Here is a 23,278-nt window from a genome sequence, read left to right on the forward strand (position 1 = left end):
GAAAGGATGGCAAAGGAAACGGTGAGGGCGGTATGCACACTGTAACAATTTAGTCTACTGGTAGGAATATGCCATGACTGACACCGTCGCCCTGCTGACACGTAAACTGATTTATGCGAAGCAAGAGCTTTTGAGGGCTCTGTGGAGTGGGCGGGCAAAGGTGGAGGGGAGGCTTCTCCCTAGGCACTTGGGCCGTCTTCAGAGCAGAGTGTGAGAGCAGAGTTACTGCGCATTCTGTTTGAGCAGTTTTTGCGTCTGCTCGTGCTGCAGCTTTTGCTGCTGTTCCTGGAGGCGCAACTGCTCCTACTAGCACTGCAAAAATGCCATCTCCATGATGGCCACCAATTAAAACTACAAAAGAAAGAAATGGAAGAGCGTCACATGCATAACAATATCGTACCTCTCCACTTTTGCATCTGCACAGGGGTGACAGATCTGCAAAACCACCACGCACAGCACAAATTGTTGCAAACTACACTAGCCGACTAGAAAGCCCTTGACCTGAATCCCCAAGAGAAGGAATGAAAATTTGACATGTGAGTTGATCTATTGGGTGAACAGAGTCTGAACACTGCGTATAGACAAGCGTGGAGGAAAACACAAAACGCCTGATGTAAATAGCACTGAACATATAAGTAAACGGAAATAATGGAGGACAGGTCCAAGGTAGTTGATATCACTGTAAGAACTGACGGACATGGCTTATCGCCACCGACAGGAAAACACATGGATCAGTGGATCTGTAAAATTGTGAACTTTGGATGATCTACATCTACATCTACGTGATTACTCTTCAATTCACATTTAAGTGCTTGGCAGAGGGTTCATCGAACCACAATCATACTATCTCTACCATTCCACTCCCGGACAGCGTGCAGGAAAAATGAACACCTAAACCTTTCTGTTCGAGCTCTGATTTCTCTTATTTTACTTCGATGATCATTCCTACCTATGTAGGTTGGGCTCAACAAAATATTTTTGCATTCGGAAGAGAAAGTTGGTGACTGAAATTTCGTAAATATATCTCGCCGCGACGAAAAACGTCTTTGCTTTAATGACTTCCATCCCAACTCGTGTATCATATCTGCCACACTCTCCCCCCTATTACGTGATAATACAAAACGAGCTGCCCTTTTTTTGCACCCTTTCCATGTTCTCTGTCAATCCCACCTGGTAAGGATCCCACACTGCGCAGCAATATCCTAACAGAGGACGAACGAGTGTAGTGTAAGCTGTCTCGTTAGTAGACTTGTTGCATCTTCTAAGTGTGCTGCCAATGAAACGCAACCTTTGGCTCACCTTCCCCACAATATTATCTATGTGGTCTTTCCAACTGAAGTTGTTCGTAATTTTAACACCCAGGTACTTAGTTGAGTTGACAGCCTTGAGAATTGTACTATTTATCGAGTAATCGAATTCCAATGGATTTCTTTTGGAACTCATGTGGATAACCTCACTCTTTTCGTTATTTAGCGTCAACTGCCACCTGCCACACCATACATCAATCTTTTCTAAATCGCTTTGCAACTGATATTGGTCTTCGGATGACCTTACTAGACGGTAAATTACAGCATCATCTGCGAACAACCTAAGAGAACTGCTCAGATTGTCACCCAGGTCATTTACATAGATCAGGAACAGCAGAGGTCCCAGGACGCTTCCCTGGGGAACACCTGATATCACTTCAGTTTTACTCGATGATCTGCCGTCTATTACTACGAACTGCGACCTTCCTGACAGGAAATCACGAATCCAGTCGCACAACTGAGACGATACCCCATAGGCCCGCAGCTTGATTAGAAGTCGCTTGTGAGGAACGGTGTCAAAAGCTTTCCGGAAATCTGGAAATACGGAATCAACTTGAGATCCCCTGTTGATAGCGGCCATTACTTCGTGCATTGCACAAGAACGATGTTTTCTGAAACCATGCTGATTACGTATCAATAGGTCGTTCCCTTCGAGGTGATTCATAATGTTTGAATACAGTATATGCTGCAAAACCCTACTGCAAACCGACGTCAATGATATAGGTCTGTAGTTCGATGGATTACTCCTACTACCCTTCTTAAACACTGGTGCGACCTGCGCAATTTTCCAGTGTGTAGGTACAGATCTATCGGAGAGCGAGCGGTTTTATATGATTGCTAAGTAGGGAGCTATTGTATCAGCGTAATCTGAAAGGAACCTAATCGGTATACAATCTGGACCTGAAGATTTGCCCATTTGATTTGAGTTGCTTCGCAACCCCTAAGGTATCTACTTCTAAGAAACTCATGCCAGCAGCTGTTCATGTTTCAAATTCTGGAATATTCCATTCGTCTTCCCTGGTGAAGGAATTTCGGTAAACTGCGTTCAATAACTCTGCTTTAGCGCCACAGCCGTCGGTAACAGTACCATCGGCACTGCGCAGCGAAGGTATTGACTGCGTCTTGCCGCTTGTGTACTTTACATGTTACCAGAATTTTTTCGGATTTTCTACCAAATTTCGAGACAATGTTTCGTTGTGTAACCTATTAAAGGCATCTCGCATTGAAGTCCGTGCCAAATCACGCGCGTCTGTAAATTTTAGCCAATCTTCGGGATTTCGTGTTCTTCTGAACTTCGCATGCTTTTTCCGTTGCCTCTGCAACAGTGTTCGGGTCTGTTTTGTGTTCCATGGGGGATCAGTTCTATCTCTTACCAATTTATGAGGTATGAATCTCTCAATTGCGGTTGCTACTATATCTTTGAATTTGAGCCACATCTCGTCTACATTTGCATAGTCGGTTCGGAAGGAATGGAGATTGTCTCTTAGGAAGGCTTCTAGTGTCACTTTATCCACTTTTTTAAATAAAATTATTTTGCGTTTGTTTCTGGTGGATTTGGAAGAAACGGTATTGAGCCTAGCTACAACGACCTTGTGATCACTAATCCCTGTATCAGTCAATGATGCTTTCTATTAGCTCTGGATTGGCTCTGAGCACTATGGGACTCAACTGCTGAGGTCATTAGTCCCCTAGAACTTAGAACTAGTTAAACCTAACTAACCTAAGGACATCACAAACATTCATGCCCGAGGCTGGATTCGAACCTGCGACTGTAGCGGTCTTGCGGTTCCAGACTGCAGCACCTTTAACCGCACGGCCACTTCGGCCGGCATATATTAGCTCTGGATTGTTTGTGGCTAAGAGGTCATGTGTGTTTTCACAACCATATACAATTCGCGTGGGTTCGTGGACTAACTGCTCGAAATAATTTTCGGAGAAAGCATTTAGGACAATCTAGGATGGTGTTTTCTGCCTACCACCGGTTTTGAACGAGTATTTTTGCCAACATATCGAGGGAAGGTTGAAGTCCCCGCCAACTATAACCGTATGAGTGGGGTATTTATTTGTTACGAGACTCAAATTTTCTCTGAACTGTTCACTAACTATATCATCGGAGTCTGGGGGTCGGTAGAAGGAGCCAATTATTAACTTAGTTCAGCTGTTAAGTATAACCTCCCCCATACCAATTCGCATGGAGTATCTACTTAGACTTCACTACAAGATAAACCACTACTGACAGACACAAACACTCCACCACCAATTCTGCCTAATCCATCTTTCCTGAACACCGTCTGAGACTTCGTAAAAATTTCGGCGGAACTTATTTCAGCTTTCTGTACCTATAACGATTTCAGCTACTGTGCTTTCTATTAGCGCTTGAAGCTCAGGGACTTTCCCAGCACAACTACAACAATTTACAACTACAATTCCGACTGTTCCTTGATCCAAGCACGTCCTGTATTTGCCATGCACCCTTTGAGATTGCAGCTCACCCTGTACTTTCCCGAGGCCTTCTAAACTAAAAAACCTCCCAGTCCACGCCACACAGCCTCCGCTACCCATGTAGCCGCCAGCTGAGTGTAGTGAACTCCTGACCTATTCAGCGGAACCCGAAACCCCACCACCCTATGGCGCAAGTCTAGAAATCTGCAGCCAACACGGTCGCAAAACCGTCTGAGCCTCTGATTCAGACCCTCCACCTGGCTCTGCACCAAAGGTCCGCAGTCGGTTCTGTCAACGATGCTGCAGGTAGTGAGCTCTGCCTTCATCTCGTAAGCAAGAACGGCAGCCTTCACCAAATCAGATAGCCGCTGGAATCCAGAGAGAATTTCGTCAGATCCAAAGCGACACACGTCATTAGTGCCGACATGAGCCACCACCTGCAGCTGGCTGCACCCTGTGCTCTTCATGGCGTCCGGAAGGACCCTTTCCACATCAGGAATGACTCCACATGGAATGCACATGGAGTGCACACTGGATTATTCCCCTCCTTACCCCCATATCCCTAAGGGGCCCCATTACACGCCTGACATTGGAGCTCCCAACTACCAATAAGCCCACCCTCTGCGATTGCCCAGACCTTGAAGGCTGAGAAGCATCCTGTGAAACAGGGCAGGCAGGTGCATCTGGCTCAGCCAGAGACAGTACCTGAAACCTGTTTGTCAGACGCACCGGGGAGGCTTTCTGATCAGCCTCCGGGGACGTCTTTTGCTGCCTGCCACACCTTGGAACAACCTCCCAATCAACCACAGACGAGGGCTCAGCCCCACTGCGGGCAGCAACCAGGGCAACCACAGCAGCAGACCAATCTGGGGACAGAAGGGACAAGTTTGACATCCCCATGATACCCAAGTCTGGCTCCCCACAGTGGTGCCCATTGGCAATAGCCTCAAGCTGCGCGACCGAAGTCAGCGCCGCCTGCAGCTGTGAGCGAAGGGATGCCAACTGAGCCCTCATCCGAACACAGAATGGACAGGGACGTCCATTCTAATCGATGTTGAACAACAGTTACTGAAACACGAGTCCGTGCCTAAATAACGCAAGGGAAACACCCAAAGAATGTATGAACTAACCTGTACAAATGCCTAACGACTGCGCTACAATCTGCCTGAATTTACGATTATAGTAACTAAAACTCGAAATTATACCTCCTATACCAAACTCACACGCAATTTAAGTAAGAATCTACGAAGTAAACACAGAAAAGAAGCTATATACGTATCTTTCTGCGCTGTCGATGTGCACCAACTGGGAGCTCAGGCCACACTGGTCTCTGAAAGCCTACTAGACAGACAAGTGCCACTGACGTAACAAAACAAATAAATGCCTAACGACTGTGCTACAATCTGCCTGAATTTACGATTACAGTAACTAAAACTCGAAATTACACCTCCTATATGAAACTCACACGCAATTTAAATAATAATATACGAAGTAAACGCAGAAAAGAACATTTATAGTCACAACGCAGATCAGATTTCGACCTGTGTCAGGTCATTATCAATGCAGTGCGGAATTGTAGCAGTTGTTCGTGCTCAAGTGAATGCTTACACAGTTCAACCATGTGTTCAACTGTGTAAGAATTCACTTGAGTACGAACAACTGCTACAATTCCGCACTGCATTGATAATGACCTGACATAGGTCAAAATCTGATCTGCGTTGTGACTATAAATGTCATATTAAAACAACTTAATTCCACGGCTGATTGCTGCTCTATCTAACCCAATCGAAGCATTGTTCGACATTTGAGTAGGAGCGATGCTATTATTCGATGATGGTAACAGGAATTGGTGAACCAAGGTTGAACTGCATGCTAGGTGGGTAACCTTAAGTCTGTAAGTTGTCTTAGTGTCCTGTGGTTAAGTACAGAAACTATAAAACTATAGTGCCGTGTATTGTAATTATTATTGTATCTCCCAGATTGATTTATGTTTGTTTGTGTCGAAATCATTTAATTGTTAATTTCTTGTTTGAGCTCTGCTTGTAGAACTAAATTGGGGTAAAAACTAAGTTCTGTTTAACTGTTCTTGACCTATTGCAAGAAATTTTATGTATATTTGTTAAGCTGAACTCACGAATGCACAACTCCCAGTCCTAATCCAATGACACTGAAATGCTATGTATCCATATATAAATAGTGGCAACTAGAATAGCAACACCGGGAAGGATAGAAAATAATGAAACTTCCGACAGGTTTTTGAGTATGAGATAGTAGGGGACTGGATGTAGAGTTATGGGCTGGTAGTCCAAGAAGCCTGCTGCCATCGCCGCTCTGTCGAGGCAGTTCTTGCCGAATGACTAGAGGAAACCTGGATGAAAACTGTTGTCTCGCTTGACAAGAGCATTCTAGTTATTGTGGTCTTCAGTCCTGAGACTGGTTTGATGCAGCTCTCCATGTTACTCTATCCTGTGAAAGCTTCTTCATCTCCCAGTACCTACTGCAACCTACATCCTTCTGAATCTGCTTAGTGTATTCATGTCTTGGTCTGCCTCTAAAATTTTTACCCTCTACGCTGCCCTCCAATACTAAATTCGTGATTATCTGTCGTTATTTCCACCGCCTCTTTGATCACAGACTCTCAGATCCCTTTGGCACTGTACTGCACTATGACCTGTTCGAAGTTGTCATAAGGTGTGTCCGTCATTGATTCTCTGTTCTGCAAATTTCATTTAAAGGAACTCTTTTTGTACGTTGCACCCAGTGCCGCATGATAATGCAGAGTGTTTGGTCTATCTACAATTGACACTGCAACACCTAGTCGGTTTTAATGGACGGCACCGTAATTTTAATTCTGCTATTATTCGGAAAAACACGGTTCATTTACCCCTCTAGATAGCCTTTTCTTCCGGAGGTATCGAGCAGGAGTTATAGTTCGATAGTTCAATAGATAGGCTGTTTCTCTCAGATACTCGACCTGCACATCAGGATGGGTAGCACGAACCTTTAATTTGGCAAAGTCCTACAGCTCCAGAACAACTCTGTGGTGTGATAATTTGGAAATAAACGTTATATACGTTACCACAAGTTCCACCCCTCCCAAAATGCGAGATACATAGAAACAAATACGAAGTAGGTAGACTAGACATCTCGTCTATGGCGATGTCGTCAGAGTCTGAACACAAGCTTTGATGAGACAGTAAATGTGTAATGGCATTGTCAAGGAACGATTTAGTTCCAGAATTCACACGTAATGATTTAAGGATAAAGACCAGACCCTTACTCCTGCCAAATTGCTGTCCGCTGTCTCCGTATGAGGTACTTTCTCGTTCAGGGATGTGTGTAGCGCACAACATTCCTCGACTTCAGCAGTGGAGTAAAACATCTACCAGAAGTTTGTTCAGAATAGTAATGTGTTGATTTCAGTGGAGAGTTCTAGGAATTTGCTACAGTTTCTCGCACGTTCTTATACGGTGTCGAAAACGATTTGTTTTTATAAGTGAACTAGCGACACATTCCGGCTTCATACGGTTATTTACGACGGACGAGTTGTCGGGGTTAGCGGTAATGCCGCCACCGCGCATGACAATGAATAAAAATCAGAGAACAACTCAGACCATTTAAGCAGTGCACGCCAGGGAAGTTCTGAGGAGGCCTGAATGTTGTCTGTTCCGTAGTTAATGGCGTTTGGAGTGATTTCTCAGGGAAGTGAAGGGAGAACATCATGGTTTGTTTGAAATGTTTATAACCAATGTAATAGGATCTACCTGAAAGAGGTAGAGAGAGAGAGAGAGAGAGAGAGAGATCGTCAGAGACTTACATCTCTTTTTCTTTCTCTTATTGCGTTAATGCACATCCACACTAAGCATTCTGCGCTAATCTCTCCGCATGGTGGTACATCAAAGAGAGGGGAACGAATGCACTCTGTTTGAGTGCAGTGCTTCGCACTTTGCAGAACTGTGCTTCCAAAGAGTTCTTCCATTCACCACTAGATGTCAATGACATTCAACATGCTTTTCACAGCAGCGGAGATATTTAATTCGCCGTAGTTGAATGAAGTATTTAAAAATTATATACGCATTCCTTCCTCATAAGTCAGTCTATCTATCAGTGAAAACCATACCAATATCCCCCCTCCCCTACAGTAGATCCTGATAGAACAGCGACTAAGCACTTCATTTTGTATCTCGATAGATAGATGATTGAAGAGAGAGAGAAGATAGAACGCAGAAGACGGATAAATGATAAGTAGGCTAATACGGTAGATCGTGTTGCGCTGTGTCAGATGAGGACAACTGCCGGTCCCTCAAGGCAGGAAGAGTGCAGTTAATACACTCCTGGAAATTGAAATAAGAACACCGTGAATTCATTGTCCCAGGAAGGGGAAACTTTATTGACACATTCCTGGGGTCAGATACATCACATGATCACACTGACAGAACCACAGGCACATAGACACAGGCAACAGAGCATGCACAATGTCGGCACTAGTACAGTGTATATCCACCTTTCGCAGCAATGCAGGCTGCTATTCTCCCATGGAGACGATCGTAGAGATGCTGGATGTAGTCCTGTGGAACGGCTTGCCATGCCATTTCCACCTGGCGCGTCAGTTGGACCAGCGTTCGTGCTGGACGTGCAGACCGCGTGAGACGACGCTTCATCCAGTCCCAAACATGCTCAATGGGGGACAGATCCGGAGATCTTGCTGGCCAGGGTAGTTGACTTACACCTTCTAGAGCACGTTGGGTGGCACGGGATACATGCGGACGTGCATTGTCGTGTTGGAACAGCAAGTTCCCTTGCCGGTCTAGGAATGGTAGAACGATGGGTTCGATGACGGTTTGGATGTACCGTGCACTATTCAGTGTCCCCTCGACGATCACCAGTGGTGTATGGCCAGTGTAGGAGATCGCTCCCCACACCATGATGCCGGGTGTTGGCCCTGTGTGCCTCGGTCGTATGCAGTCCTGATTGTGGCGCTCACCTGCACGGCGCCAAACACGCATACGACCATCATTGGCACCAAGGCAGAAGCGACTCTCATCGCTGAAGACGACACGTCTCCATTCGTCCCTCCATTCACGCCTGTCGCGACACCACTGGAGGCGGGCTGCACGATGTTGGGGCGTGAGCGGAAGACGGCCTAACGGTGTGCGGGACCGTAGCCCAGCTTCATGGAGACGGTTGCGAATGGTCCTCGCCGATACCCCAGGAGCAACAGTGTCCCTAATTTGCTGGGAAGTGGCGGTGCGGTCCCCTACGGCACTGCATAGGATCCTACGGTCTTGGCGTGCATCTGTGCGTCGCTGCGGTCCGGTCCCTGGTCGACGGGCACGTGCACCTTCCGCCGACCACTGGCGGCAACGTCGATGTACTGTGGAGACCTCACGCCCCACGTGTTGAGCAATTCGGCGGTACGTCCACCCGGCCTCCCGCATGCCCACTATACGCCCTCGCTCAAAGTCCGTCAACTGCACATACGGTTCACGTCCACGCTGTCGCGGCATGCTACCAGTGTTAAAGACTGCGATGGAGCTCCGTATGCCACGGCAAACTGGCTGACACTGACGGCGGCGGTGCACAAATGCTGCGCAGCTAGCGCCATTCGACGGCCAACACCGCGGTTCCTGGTGTGTCCGCTGTGCAATGCGTGTGATCATTGCTTGTACAGCCCTCTCGCAGTGTCCGGAGCAAGTATGGTGGGTCTGACACACCGGTGTCAATGTGTTCTTTTTTCCATTTCCAGGAGTGTAGTATATTGAAGATGACTTCATACAGGATACCAGTCCCTGTCCTGAAGTTGATAAGTAGGAAGCTTGTCGAAACATAGCTTCAAGGCAGTATTGTTTTTTAGATAATGACACAGGAATATTTCGTCAGTGCAGTTGGACTTCAAGTCTTACAATAGCAAATAAACGTAGTCTTTTTTCGAATAAGCATGAGACCACTTTCTGGATCTTGGCGTTGGTACATTGGTTTTACTTACCCGGAGGCGCAGTGCCCCGCTGTTAGGACGACAGAGGCGGAGATCAGCGACCCACCACACATGGCGCCGTAGTCAATGATCAAGGACGCCTGGTGTGGGAACTGGCCGAGTGAGGCTGGGGCGCCATTTACAATGCGGCCACCAGCCTTTTCAGCCTTTGGGTGTCCAGCTGAAACAGGCGGAAACTGGTCATGGGTTGGCAGTTTAGTTGCACACTGAAGGAGGGGTTTGGGAATATGACAAGTTTTTGTTCTGGTTGTATCTATATAAACAGATAAAACTTGCACAAGTCACACAAAATGTACACTGCCCAACTTACAAAATGAAATATGACGAAGAGGTGCTGGGATGACAATATAGCTTCATACACATAGAAACTATCGGCATGTATGTAAATGACAAGTGGAATGGCCACCGAAGTGAATTAGTGTTCTTCGTGTTTGGTATTGTTGGTAGGGTATACAAGAATCGGGATCAGCATCAGATGCTGAGTGATCACTAAGAAGAACACTGAGATGCTGTATACTCGCATGAGACACCGTTATGAACAGCTGAAAGAGTTTGAAAGGGGCCTCATTGTTGGTCTCCATTTGGCCGGCTGGTTTAATCGTGTAATGTCTAAATTTGTGGGGCATTGAGGTATGACAGTGACCCGAAATTGGCCTGCAAAGGAAATTTAAGGGTAGGCGTACTTGTCTTCAATCCTCTGGTCGACGACTTCTGACCATCTCAAGCGAGGACCAACTTGTGAACCGGGCTGATTGTAACGCCTTCATATCAGCGCCTGACATCCGAGCACAGGTAATAGAACCACTCCAACATTCTGTGTCATCCCAGAGGTTTGGTCAGTGACCAGCGATGACCACAACATAGTCATTTGCGTCTGGAGGGGAACTATGCCCAGGAGCACCACATCGTTCAAAATGGTTCAAATGGCTCTGAGCACTATGGGACTTAAATTCTGAGGTCATCAGTCCCCTAGAACTTAGAACTACTTAAACCTAACTAACCTAAGGACATCACACACATCCATGCCCGAGGCAGGATTCGAACCTGCGAGCGTAGTGGTCGCGCGGTTCAAGACTGTAGCGCCTAGAACCGCTCGGCCACTCCGGCCACACCACTTCGTCGTCATGAGTTATCTCTCAGGCGACAGTTGCTTGGTGCCAGCTTTCAACAAGACAATGCTCGTTTAAATATGTCATGTGTCACTGTGAACTGTCTGCCTGATGTTGACGTACTACCGTGGCCAGCAGGACCCCCGGATCTGCCCCTGTCAGGTCATTTGTGGGATTTGCGTGGATGTACGGACCAGCTTGTCTCTCGGAGAGGATGCAATGGCTTTATGACAACCTTCCTAACAGATTCACTGCTTGCATCGAGGTGAGACGGGGTGCAACGTCACACTGATACGCGGGCCATACTGACAAGTTCTTTATAAATTTGACTTGAAATTGTAATCACTGCAATAACATCACAAACCCTCTCAACCCATGAAGTTTGTGCTTGTGTCATTTTCTCATGCAGTGTAATTCACTGTTACCGACTTTAGGATCAATGTTTTTCGTGGGTCCAGGACTTATGTGCGGTACATTTTTGTTTGATGTTTTCCCACCGCGCCTAATTGGTTGTAATTTCCGGCGTTAATCTGTTTTTCCAATGAATACTTTATTCTCAGTCTTTAAAAGAGAAATAGAGACAGTTCGTTATTCATTATAAAATGTAGCAAAAGTAGAAGCTACTTATTCCTTTTTTATTGGTACCTGCAGAAGAATCTCTCTTCCTTTATTTTGTTCCCATTTTCCGTCTCTTATATTCTATGTAATGGATTTTCATCTTCATCGTCTTCTTCCTCATTTGGGGAAAAATAGGGATCCTCATGACTGTAATCGGAATCCCAATGTTTTACAACCCCGTCTTGCTTTTCTTCTTGTAATTCCCTCATTCTCAAATCCTCTAACACGAATTCATTGACAATTTGACGCATACTGTCTTCTTCATCATTGGATGGCCCTTTCCATTATTCTGAAAATACGATAACGCTTAGCCCACTGGTTCTCAAGGCTTACAAAAATAGTTTGCCACGTTCATAGAGCAAACGTATACAGTGAAAAGTTTCACATATTTTTTCAGTGCACGAAAATGCTAAAGCACCTAAGCAATGCATATAATCTCTAACACCCGTTGATACTGATGATGCATATTCTTTGCATAGACAGATTTCTTTAAACTCTAACTATACGCTCATTTGGAGCAGTTCCCTTGCTTTCAACTGCGTTGTTGACACTCCAACGAATATCCACGTCCGTTCCCTCTGGATTCCACTTCCTTGCTGCAATCTTGAAGCACTTTGTGCGACCCAGTCATTCAGTGTCGCCGGATATGGAACAATTATTTGTAACTTACCACTACAGTATATATTACATATCATTAGTGTTCTAATTAACAGCCATCAACGTCTTTCTTAATCACCCTTCCGCTATGTAGCTTTTATTTAAGAAAACATCTACGGTCGCCGTGCACCTAAACGCCACTTGGACTCTGATTGTCGAGCTGTTAACACGTACTGTGGAAATGGCTGAAGCCGCTTCCTGCTCCCTAGTGAAACACGTGCGTGGTGCACGAAAAATAGCGAGAAACTAGTTGTTCTCCACATTTTTCACAACATTACAGAAAAAAATCGGCTATTAAGTTTCTCAAGAAATTGTATTTACTGACGTTGAGGGCTTGAGATAAGCGTGATGTTTGGCTTAATCGGTGGCGCGGAATAACGGTAATTGGATATTGTGTAGACCTTTGTTCCAGTCTTTGAGAAGTCTCCTTTTCGTTTTCTTTCTTTTTTGTTTAGTTCGAATATCTACATTTTTTAAATATAAAATGCGTCAAATGTATGCTACCTACAACATATCTAATCATCATTTTTTATAAGTAATGCAAGTCTTCTTCTTTCTAATTACATATCACACGCAAAATTCCAGTTTTCATTGCAAATGTAATTTCTTAACCATCGACACTTTATAAAGAATTGTTAAGCAGGATTGTTTATATTAAGAAAACATTACAAATTAAATTTTTGCAAAAAAGTTAAATATGCTCTTTACCTAGACTATCTTCATTGTTTTATATCACAAATGTGGTCTCACATGAGCCACAGTGATAAGCGCTGTAGAAACATGGAAAATATTTTTCGTGGCATCGAGCACACCGTACAAATGCTGCTTTTTTACAGTTTCTGTCGTACAACTGCAATTTAAGAGAGATAGAATGGATCTGAAACCTAATTAAGGGATTTGTTGCGAGAAATAACAATGCATTTAAGCTGCCAGACGTACTAGAACTAATGCACGAAGCTTTGCCGTAGGTCACTCGCGAATGTTGGTGGAAACTAGGACGATATATCATAAAAGAACAGGAGAAAATGTGGCACATGGGAGGCTTTGAGGATTTTGTTGTTGCTCGCCTCGTTATCAACGTAGCAGATGTCCGCTCCAGCACTGAAATGTATACGACCGATAATAAATAATACCTTGTGTGGCTTCAACATTCAACAATTCTGTGAAATCCCTGCGGTTTGCTTTTACGCCATAGCTCACTCAGAAAGACTGCTCGTAGTTTAAATCAGCAATTTTCATCACTCTTGTTTTTAATTACAGTACTATGCCAGTTAAAAACGAGGTCATGTTTTGTTTTCAGTCTAGTCCCCTTTGGAGCATAGTTATAGAGTTTTGCCGAAAATTTTTTTCATTCGGTTTAAAAATTAAATAACATTCGAAGCTATATGGTTTCTCTGTCGTCTGGTTTTAGGTCTTAGCTGCAACTGTTCACATCACATTACGTTAGAGGGACAAGCTGGCTAACCAGTGCTCTAGAAGTTAAATGTACAAATGGCTCAAATGGTTCTGAGCACTATGGGACTCAACTTCTGAGGTCATTAGTCACGTAGAACTTAGAACTAGTTAAACCTAACTAACCTAAGGACATCACACACATCCATACCCGAGGCAGGATTCGAAACTGCGACCGTAGCGGTCTCGCGGTTCCAGACTGCAGGGCCAGAACCGCACGGCCACTTCGGCCGGCGTTAAATGTACAGGCAAAACTGATGTCCCGTATTATCGCTGAGTCGATGTTCGCATAATGTACAGCATAAAACGTACATATCCTTATTATCGTGTTTGACTGTACTGCAGACAGCTTGGCTTCCCCTCCACGTGAAATGAAATCTAATGAGATGCCGGCAAACTCGGAAGAATACATACTGCAATGTTTGCATCAGGTTCAATCAAGGTGAACGCAGTATAGGCGTTACACCTGATGATGTAACTAACGTTACGAAACTGGTCGTGCATTTGAAGTAAGGCAACTATGCAACTGCAGATGTGCTTTTATTCGTCAAACAAATCCAATACAGACTTGATTCTCTATCCGACACAACCAACAGGCATTCGTACATTAATGCGAGGCAGGATTCGAACCTGCGACCGTAGCAGCAGCGGGGTTCCGGATTGAAGCACCTACAACCACTTGGCCATTAGGAAGTGCAGTGAGGTGATACAAGTCATGCGACAGCGATGTGCACATATATACAGATGGCGGTAGTACAGCGTGCAGAAGGTATTGGGGGAGATGTCATTTACACTCAAGCGATTCATGCGAAAAGGCTCCCGACGTGATTATGGCCGCATGACAGAAGTAACAAACTTCGAAAGAGGAATGTTAGTTGCAGCTAGGCGCATCGGACTTTCCATTCCTGAAAACGTCAGGGAAGTAAATATTCCGAGATCCACAGTGTTAAAGCATGACGAGAATACCAAACTTCAGGCATTGGCTCTCACCATGGACAGCCCAGTGGCTGACGACCGTCACTTAAGGACCGAGAGCAGTAGCGTTTGCATAGAGTGGTCAGTGCTAGCAGACAAGCAACAATGTGTGAAATAAGCGCAGAAATCAATGTGGGACGCACGACGAACGTGTCTGTTAGTACAGTGCGGCGAAAAATGGCGTCATTGGGTTATGGCAGCAGTCGACCGATTCGAGTGCCTTCTCCAACAGTGTGACATCGCCTGCAGCGCCTCTCCTGGGCTCGTCATCATATAGGTTGGTGCGGTTCGAATATGGTACAGGCTCGACGAAACCATGGACCCAGGTTGTCAGTAAGGCACAGTGGAAGCGATGGTGGTTCCATAGTGGTATAGGCTGTGTTTGCATGGAGTGGACTGCGTCCTCTGCCGCAACTGAATCTATCGTTGACTATAAATGGTTATATTCCCCTACTTGGAGACCACTTGCAGCCATACATATACTTCACGTTCCCAAAGAACGCTGGAATTTTCATGGACGACAATGCCCTACGTCACCGGGCCACAGTTGTTCGCGACTGGTGTGAAGAACATTCTGGACAACTCGGGCGAATGATTTGGCCACTTAGAATTCCCGACATGAACCCCATAGAATATTTATACCATAATAGAGAGGTCAGTACGTGGACAAAATCCTGCACTGTCATCTCTTTCGCAATTATGAATGGCTATGGAGGCAGTATAGCTCAATATTTATTCATTGGACTTACAACGACTTGTTGCTTCACTATCCCGGGTAACACGATATTAGGAGGTATCGAATGAGTCACCTCACTGTAGAGACACATTAGGAGAATGTCCAAGTGTACGTGCAAGTGCCATTTCATCGCGCAATAATTAATTTCTGCTCGGAAGACGACCAGAAACCGTCGATATGTAGTAACAACGTGGCATCTATGGCAGAACCAGCAGAATGAATGATAGCTTTGATAACAATGTGAGTCTCCCACCAAGAGCAAGCTGTGGGACTGGGCTGGCGGATCCGTTAAATCCCACTGGTTAATCTCAGAGGGACTGCTGATGATCCCGATAGCTCGCCCGTCATCCATTCTAATGGCTGACGCATGTGGATGCGGAATTGTTAGGGGCTGCTATGGGTTGCTTAGAACTCCGGTCCTAGAGATTTGGCGGTGTCGCGATTCACTACCGTAGGTCATAGACATATAATTCTGCCACATGGCCTGCCAGAAGTACATAACTTCCTTAACCCTGAGCTGCCCTAGTGGTAAAGATGAAAAACTGCCAGTAAGTCATCTGTTGCGAGACTAGTGTAGATGATCAACAAATGAAGGACCATCCTATAAGAGTTTTGAGTGTTTTTCTTTCTTATATGACATTTAATTTAAGCAGTTATCGAAAATACTTGAACTGCCTTACATATCTTGAGGCCAATACTTAGTTCCAGTTGTATACAGCTTCCTGTTGCTTTGTGAAAATACGACCCGCAGTGCATTACAAGTGGCTGATACTCCTTCTCAAACCTATCTGATATTGGTCCGACACACATGAGTGATATCACAGGATGGGTTGCATTACGAGTGTTCTGCAAGTAATATACTTCGTGGGCTAATTGCAGTTACCCTATATTCTATCAATGAACTGAAGTCTGATACCTGTTTTACTTACAACTGAGCCTATACGATGATTTTATTTAACAACTCGCAAACTGTTACGCCCATATATTTGCATGAGTTTATTGGTTCCGATCATGAGCCATTGTACAGGATCTGTTAAAAAGTCCTCCCGTATTTTAAAAGGTAGCTACAAATAAAGAAAGAAGTTAGTACGTGTTGTCTTCTATTGCTGACACATTGAGGAAGCCTCTTTCAGGAGCCGTCCGTTTTCGTGTCATTTCCGGTGTAATGGTAGCCACTTCCTGGGTTATTGCCTCCTACCGTGCTTGCAGAGTTATGTGTATATGTTTGTGCACTTCAGCCTTCAAGTGTCCACAAAGAAAAAAAAAAAAAAAGAATCAGAACGTAATAAATCAGGTGACGTAGGGGGCAGGCGATTTCTCCTCAAGAAGAGATAAGGCGCCTGCTGAAAATGGCATGTACGCTACTGATCGATACCTCGTCCACATCAGTAACCCCATGACAACTCACACAGTGGCCTCTGCAAAAACAGGAGGTCTTTTTGCCGCACTCTATATTTATACTACCTGTTCCCATTTTGTGAAATTCCCAATTTCAACGTTCTGAACATTTAAGGTTCCGATTTTAGCACAGTTTTGGAGTCTTATTAATATCTGACATGATTGTGTGCGACATTTTCCACACTGTACTTCATTAAAGGTAAGTATATCATCTACATAAATCTGAGATAACTATTAAATTTGTCAGCCAGGTAATTAATATAACAATATTAACAGTAATGGTCTCCACGCACTTCCCTGCGGTATGCTTGGAGTTCTACGCTTATAGATGACTGTCCTGTTAAGGTAAGATGCTGTGCCCTCCATACTAACAAATTCTCAAAAAATGTTCAAATGTGTGTGAAGTCTTATGGGACTTAACTGCTAACGTCATTAGTCCCTACGCTTACACACTACTTAACCTACATTATCCTAAGGACAAACACGCACACCCATGCCCGAGGGAGGACTCGAACCTCCGCCGTGACCAGCCGCACAGTCCATGAGTGCCGCGCCTTAGACCAACAAATTCTCAAACAAGATACGAGTTTCACTTTATATCCTATACAATAGCAATTTCGTTATTGACTGTTTGTGTAGTAATGAGTAAGAAGCATTTCTGAAGTCAACAAACACTGCATTTACCTTCATACATGGCTATCAGCATGTTATGTAAGAAGGGTGCATTCCGAGTTGACGAAGATGGCACCTGTATTAATAGGTAACTAATAGAAACATTTAACCTAACAGCCAAATAAGCACAGAGTTTTCGCTTTATGGTGGATAATAGATCAATACTCTCGGAGGGATCAGACGATCTAGTTCCTGATGGAGATGGATTTTTTCCGTTCTCAATAAGCGAACTCGCTTACTACGTCATACCACAGCGTCAAGTACGTAGCAAAACAATAGTACCACTTATCCAGTCCCATTCACTTCTTACATTATCATGTTGTTGGCGTTGTCCAGAGTTTGTTTTCTTTTTGTCAGTTGCTTCTTACATATGTCGCAGAAAATCCTTGCTCCACATTGTGTTCACTTTTGTACTTTTGTTTCCATCAAGGGCCTGTCATCATACCATATGACTGTTGTTGTGAGGGTAGCGCCCCCAGCTTTTACTTATAGTACTATAGGCACCAGGATACTACACACGTGCCACAGAGGTATGACACACTGTGTTTCCCGCTCGGAGGACTTGGCGGAAATAACAATTGATCGATAACGTAGGGAGGTAGGTAGCACCATGCGAAGATTCTACAGTTATTTCACGGGTACTTCGTATAATACCTTGGACATGAATATCACATATGCAAAGAATGTTTGCTAGAATGACCAGGCAGAAAAGACTTAAAGGAGATTTTATGTACTGAACTAGTGTATGCGCAGTTAATTTCAAAATTTATGTTAGTTTCAATAAATATGATTTAGAACAACGTATCATTTCAGAACAGAAAGATGTACAAGAGCTAAATAGTGATAGACAGAACTATGGCGATACGCAATGGCACACAATTTGCGACGTATGACTCTGCTGCTACGAGAAATGCGTATTCTGTGATAAGCCGATTTAAAGGTCGCCAATAAGCAAGCAACTAGTTATAAAATGTCACGGATTCGAGGATTAAGTAAGAGTGATTTAAATACTGCTGTGAAACATAAGTTTTCTCTGGTACTCGTACATTATAGAGATACTTACGCACAAGTGGCTTTGTCTTTACCATAGGTGTAAGATTGCGGTGTAGCGTCGCATACTGGGGCAGCGCCTGTCAACAAAGGAATTTTATACATTTTTGTTGATATCGTGTTCAGCAAAACCATACGACGAAAATACGTCATCTTCTATATCTTTATCTATACTAATAATGACGCTGTAAGACCGTTGTGGTTGTCTCTCTACTTTAAAGACGAATTTTAGTGGGGTTTTCACAGGTAACTTGAGCGTAGACTGTGGCAACATACAAGCTGTGTTCTGTCAAATTGGATCAATAAAAAATATCGTAATTTAAGGTTCTGTAAATGCGAAAGGGTGTTTGTCTGTTACTTTTCCACAACTTGAGCGCTGAATCGATTTTGATGATATTTGGTATAGAGATAGCTTGAACGCTATGGAAGAACGCAGGATACTATAAAAAAGTGTGTAATTTAAGAAATTTATTGATTTGAAAAATATTAAGCAAATTAGGAGAAAATATTTGCTCTTTGAAAAAGCTGTTTATACTTTGACTTATGAACTTCATCGTACTTGAGAAAATGTTTTTTTGGTTGGTATGTTTTACGAAATACGATTCAATATAACGTAGACAATGCTTACAGAATCCTCAATGTTTTTAATCCGTGCTGTACCATAATATGAGCAAAAGTGTCTGAGTTATGGTTTTACGACTAAACTGCTGAACCATAAAATGTGATATAGAGATAGCTTTAATTCCGAGGAAGAACATAGGATATTTAAGAAATTAAAAAATTTTCTGCACCTAAAATCATGAAATAACGGGAAATAACAGATGGAACACGCTTGCACCACTTAGCAACAACGTTGTGTGCGTGCAGCCTTGTTGTGAACTGGAGTAGGGGATGTGATGGAGGGAGGGGGAGGGTGTGCGGCGTGTATGGCACACATCCTGAGCTAAACTTACCCAAACAAGCAGACACGTGAGGGCAGCTGAGGTTATTTCATGTACAGTAGCTTACTCTCCATCACTCATCCTAACAGAACTACTGATATGCAAGCACAGGCAGAGGAAACAGCTAGTTTACAAACAATCAACTAAGGTAGGAAATTATTTGGTATATTAATACTGAACTAGAATAGAGCAGGATAGCGTCTGTGGTGACAAATTGTTTTACAAATTGTTGCGAGTTACATGCATTACCACTCTACATATTCATAAACAACCAGAATTTATGAAGTCAAAACACTATGAGTAAATTGTTTACGCAAAATCATTAAAATTGATGTGGTTGTATGACCAGGTAAATCTTTAAAGGATGTGAAGCTCAACACAAACATGAGGGAACCTAAATTTAGTGAAATTAATACCGTACTGAACCTGTCATGAAGTAATAACAGCAGATCTAATGTACAAAAGGTATTAACAAGTGCGGAATCGCAGTGACTGTGGATATCCAGTCGATACTTTGTCTCACTATGGTGCAAAGGATCTGCAATGCTCAGAACATTTCCTTCAGGCTCTTGATTGATGGCGGTCATGAAATGTAATTAAACAGAATTACTCGACAATAAAATGGGAGAGTGGGGGTTGCACTTTTGCCAGTTAGGACATATGCTTCAATAGAAACAAAGCATTCGTTAATCAGGTGTTCTGTTGTGAAAATTATGGCAATATATGAAATGGTTTACATTACAAATGTTGTTAGTGTGCATATAAAGTCTGTAAGCTTTCATTCAGTTCTCTTAGAACTGATGTGCTACTAAAGTTATTCAACTACCTGAATCACTATATTCTAACAAATTATTTAAGATAGAATACATAGTGTATTCACACAATTTGCTCCTAAGAAACAGTGAAATTTATTGGAGAAATTTGAAAAATTGAAACAATAATAATAATAAAATTTTCGGAAATTATTGAACATGTTAAAAATTGTACCACATTCAGAAAAACTCGTTGAATGGCGATAATTACATATTACATTGCCGCTGCAGATTCACCCTTGTTTCCATTCTTTATCATAGATATTGATTCTGGACTTTGTACACAACAAAGTCTGCTCTCTTCATATGATGTGGTATTTTAATATTTAGAATGTGAGTTACTTCAGGAAGTTGGAGAAAAAAGATAAAAAAATTGCATTATATGTCACCAAACTAGAAAAAAGACAATACTTTCGTAAGATAAGCTACATTTTCTCTTACTCGTGGATTAAATTCGTAAAGTATAGATCAGAATTTGTAGTTCCGGCTTAGATGAACAAAATTCTATAGTCATAGATGTTTCCTAGCAAGCACACTAGCATTTGACAAATTTATATCATTTGATGCTCTGTGTCTCTTTGAACTCTGTGTTTCTATGGAACTGCGTATTTTGCAGATTTTTGACAGAAGTAAAGCTGTGAGTACCGGGCGTGAGTCGTGCTTCGGTAGCTCAGTTGGTAGAGCACTTGCCCGCGAAAGGCAAAGGTCCCGAGTTCGAGTCTCGGTCGGGCGCACAGATTATCAATTAGGATATCTACTAAATAACTTGGGAGTATAAATCAAACCCTGTTATAAAAAATATACCAGGTATAACCTTAACCATAGTCAAATCGACGTATTTCAGCACAGCTGATCAGTACACAACTGGCTTTTCGACTACAGTTCCGCTCTACGATGCACACTGACATCCCTTAGAAGTGCAATGTTCTATTGTGTAATTGTTTGAACCAGTCTACATAAGCTCTGATGTAAGTCGGGTGGTAAGATTGCTTAAACGTAGTGAATGCATTGACGGTAGCCTCAGAATAATCTACACAATGTTCAAAATCGCCATTTAATGACTCAATCTGTTTGCTGCACTTATAGTATATGTGCTAACGTGACTGCAACACATTTTACCTGAACGGCAGCGGCCACGGCAAAAAGCAATATAGCCAACGCGTTCATTGTTGTCTTCCACCCGCACCTATGAGTATCAGACGCATCGCTCCGTTTTATACTCGATATTGTGCAGACTTGTTGACAAATGAGTTATCAAATTCAGATTCAGAATTCAAGATAAAGCTAACAAAACGGACTTTGAAACGCTCAGAGAGCTCTGATATCTGTAAAATTGGAAAGATAACAGTGATTTCCAAATAACAGGTCGTGGTACAGGATCGAAAGAACAAGGAGTGATTTACTGGTTTAGCACACAGTCGACAGCATTGTTATTTGATATGCATTTGCTATGATTGAGAGAAACCGTGGAGCATCCTGATCGGGGCAGCCCGATGGGGACTTGAAACCGGCTCCTCCCTAATAAGAAAACAATGCATTAAGCAGCCGAATCTACGTGTAGAAACCATTTACATTACCTAACAATGAAGTGAAGTTGGCAAGAGTGGCAGGAGCATAAGAATGAGGGTATGTGACAGAGTATGTGATGTTATGTTAGTGATTACAAACGCTAGAGAAGTTTACAAAACATGTGGGAGTGTGAGACTAATAATCAGCTTGACACTGGACCTCTCTCTTGCCTGGATGTAAGAAAAAGATTCGACTGGGGAAAGTGTCATAAAGCCTTTTTATCCTTTCCTGAGACAAGTTGGCCCTCAACTGTTGTAACTTCTTCTTGATATGGAGGTTCTTGGCACTAGGACAATGTAGACCCGCGAGGCGGTCTCCCACATGTTCTATCGGGGACGGATTTTCGGAACTCGCTGGCCATAGTAATACCTCAACAACAAACAGATAGTTCAAAGAGACACATGACACTGTAGGCGTATTGTCATATTGCTGGACAGTTTGGGACCAGATTACCACAAGTGACCATAACCTCATAACATTCACTATTGGAGACAGAGAGTGCCACTGGGACATAGGGTGGGAGACGCAACTTAATTACAACAAAACCGACTGGGACCGGCTGGCTAGGGAGTGTGACATCCCTGCATTGCTGGAGGGTGATGTCAACGTAGAAGAATACGCCCGAGATCTCACAAGTGCGATAACCAGAGCAGTTAAGGCAGCCGTACCAACCAGGAGGAGGGCTGTCGCGGCCTCCCCTTCACCATGGTCAGCCGAACTGGGGCAAATGCGCCTAGCAGTACGGAGGGCGAGGAAGTATTACCAGCGGTGTGTCGTCTGGCACGAGAAGCAGCGATGGCTGCAGATATACAGAGAAGCCAAGGAACAGTTCCAACAGGAACTTAAGGCTGTCAGGATGAGGAGCTGGGAGAAGTATGTGCATAGCCAATTGGCTACAGACCCTTGGGGACTACCTTACAAAATAGTAAGGGAGAAAATTAAATCACCCATGGTGCTATCTACCGTAAGGAGTGGGGACCGGATGACGGAGACCTGGCAGGAAACTGCGGGTGTCCTACTCCATGCCCTATTGCCGGACGATAGAGAGGAAGATGATACAGAAGAACAACAGAGAATAAGAAGAGAGAACCAACGGGTCTATGAAAACAATCGTGCGGTCTACCCCTTCTCTGAAGAAGAGGTAAACTCCCAAATAAAAGCGCTCAAAAAAGGCAAAGCTCCCGGCCCAGACGGTATTACTGCGGAGGTGATGCAGTACCTCGCCCCCCAGCTGGTGGCACCTCTCACTCAGCTGTACAATGAGTGCTTACGGCTTCGAACCTTCCCCTCCATATGGAAGCGGGCGAACGTTGTCGTAATCAAGAAAGGCCCGGATAAAGACCCCAAAGAAGCCAAGTCATACAGACCTATATGTCTGCTGGACTTGCTGGGCAAGCTCTTTGAGAGGCTGCTAGCAGACAGGTTGGCTGCACACCGAGTCCTGTGCGGGATGAGTGACAGGCAGTTCGGTTTTCGGGCGGGGCGATCGGCGTCTGACACAATCGCCCTGGCTGCGGATGTCTGTGGCTCTGCCCCGCACAAGTA

The 23,278-nt window shown here is 43.9% G+C and overlaps 1 protein-coding gene and 1 non-coding gene across 2 annotated transcripts in view; one reads left to right on the plus strand and one right to left on the minus strand.

The window, feature by feature from the left end:
* The window catches only part of LOC124595832 (brachyurin-like), a 56,930-nt gene extending 35,541 nt beyond the window's left edge, over positions 1–21,389 (minus strand). Inside the window, exons 1-3 of the mRNA XM_047134729.1 lie at positions 21,284–21,389; positions 18,425–18,491; positions 9,736–9,904 (exon numbers count right to left, since the gene is read on the minus strand). Of these exons, the coding sequence (XP_046990685.1) occupies positions 9,736–9,904; positions 18,425–18,491; positions 21,284–21,331 (284 nt within the window). The 5' untranslated portion in view covers positions 21,332–21,389. The remainder of the gene's footprint in view (positions 1–9,735; positions 9,905–18,424; positions 18,492–21,283) is intronic.
* Trnas-cga lies at positions 20,824–20,898 on the plus strand. The gene has a single exon. It is a non-coding gene; the product is annotated as a tRNA-Ser (tRNA).
* Positions 21,390–23,278: the final 1,889 nt, after the last annotated feature.

Source organism: Schistocerca americana, chromosome 2 (genome assembly GCF_021461395.2).
Source record: "Schistocerca americana isolate TAMUIC-IGC-003095 chromosome 2, iqSchAmer2.1, whole genome shotgun sequence".
NCBI lineage: Eukaryota > Metazoa > Arthropoda > Insecta > Orthoptera > Acrididae > Schistocerca > Schistocerca americana.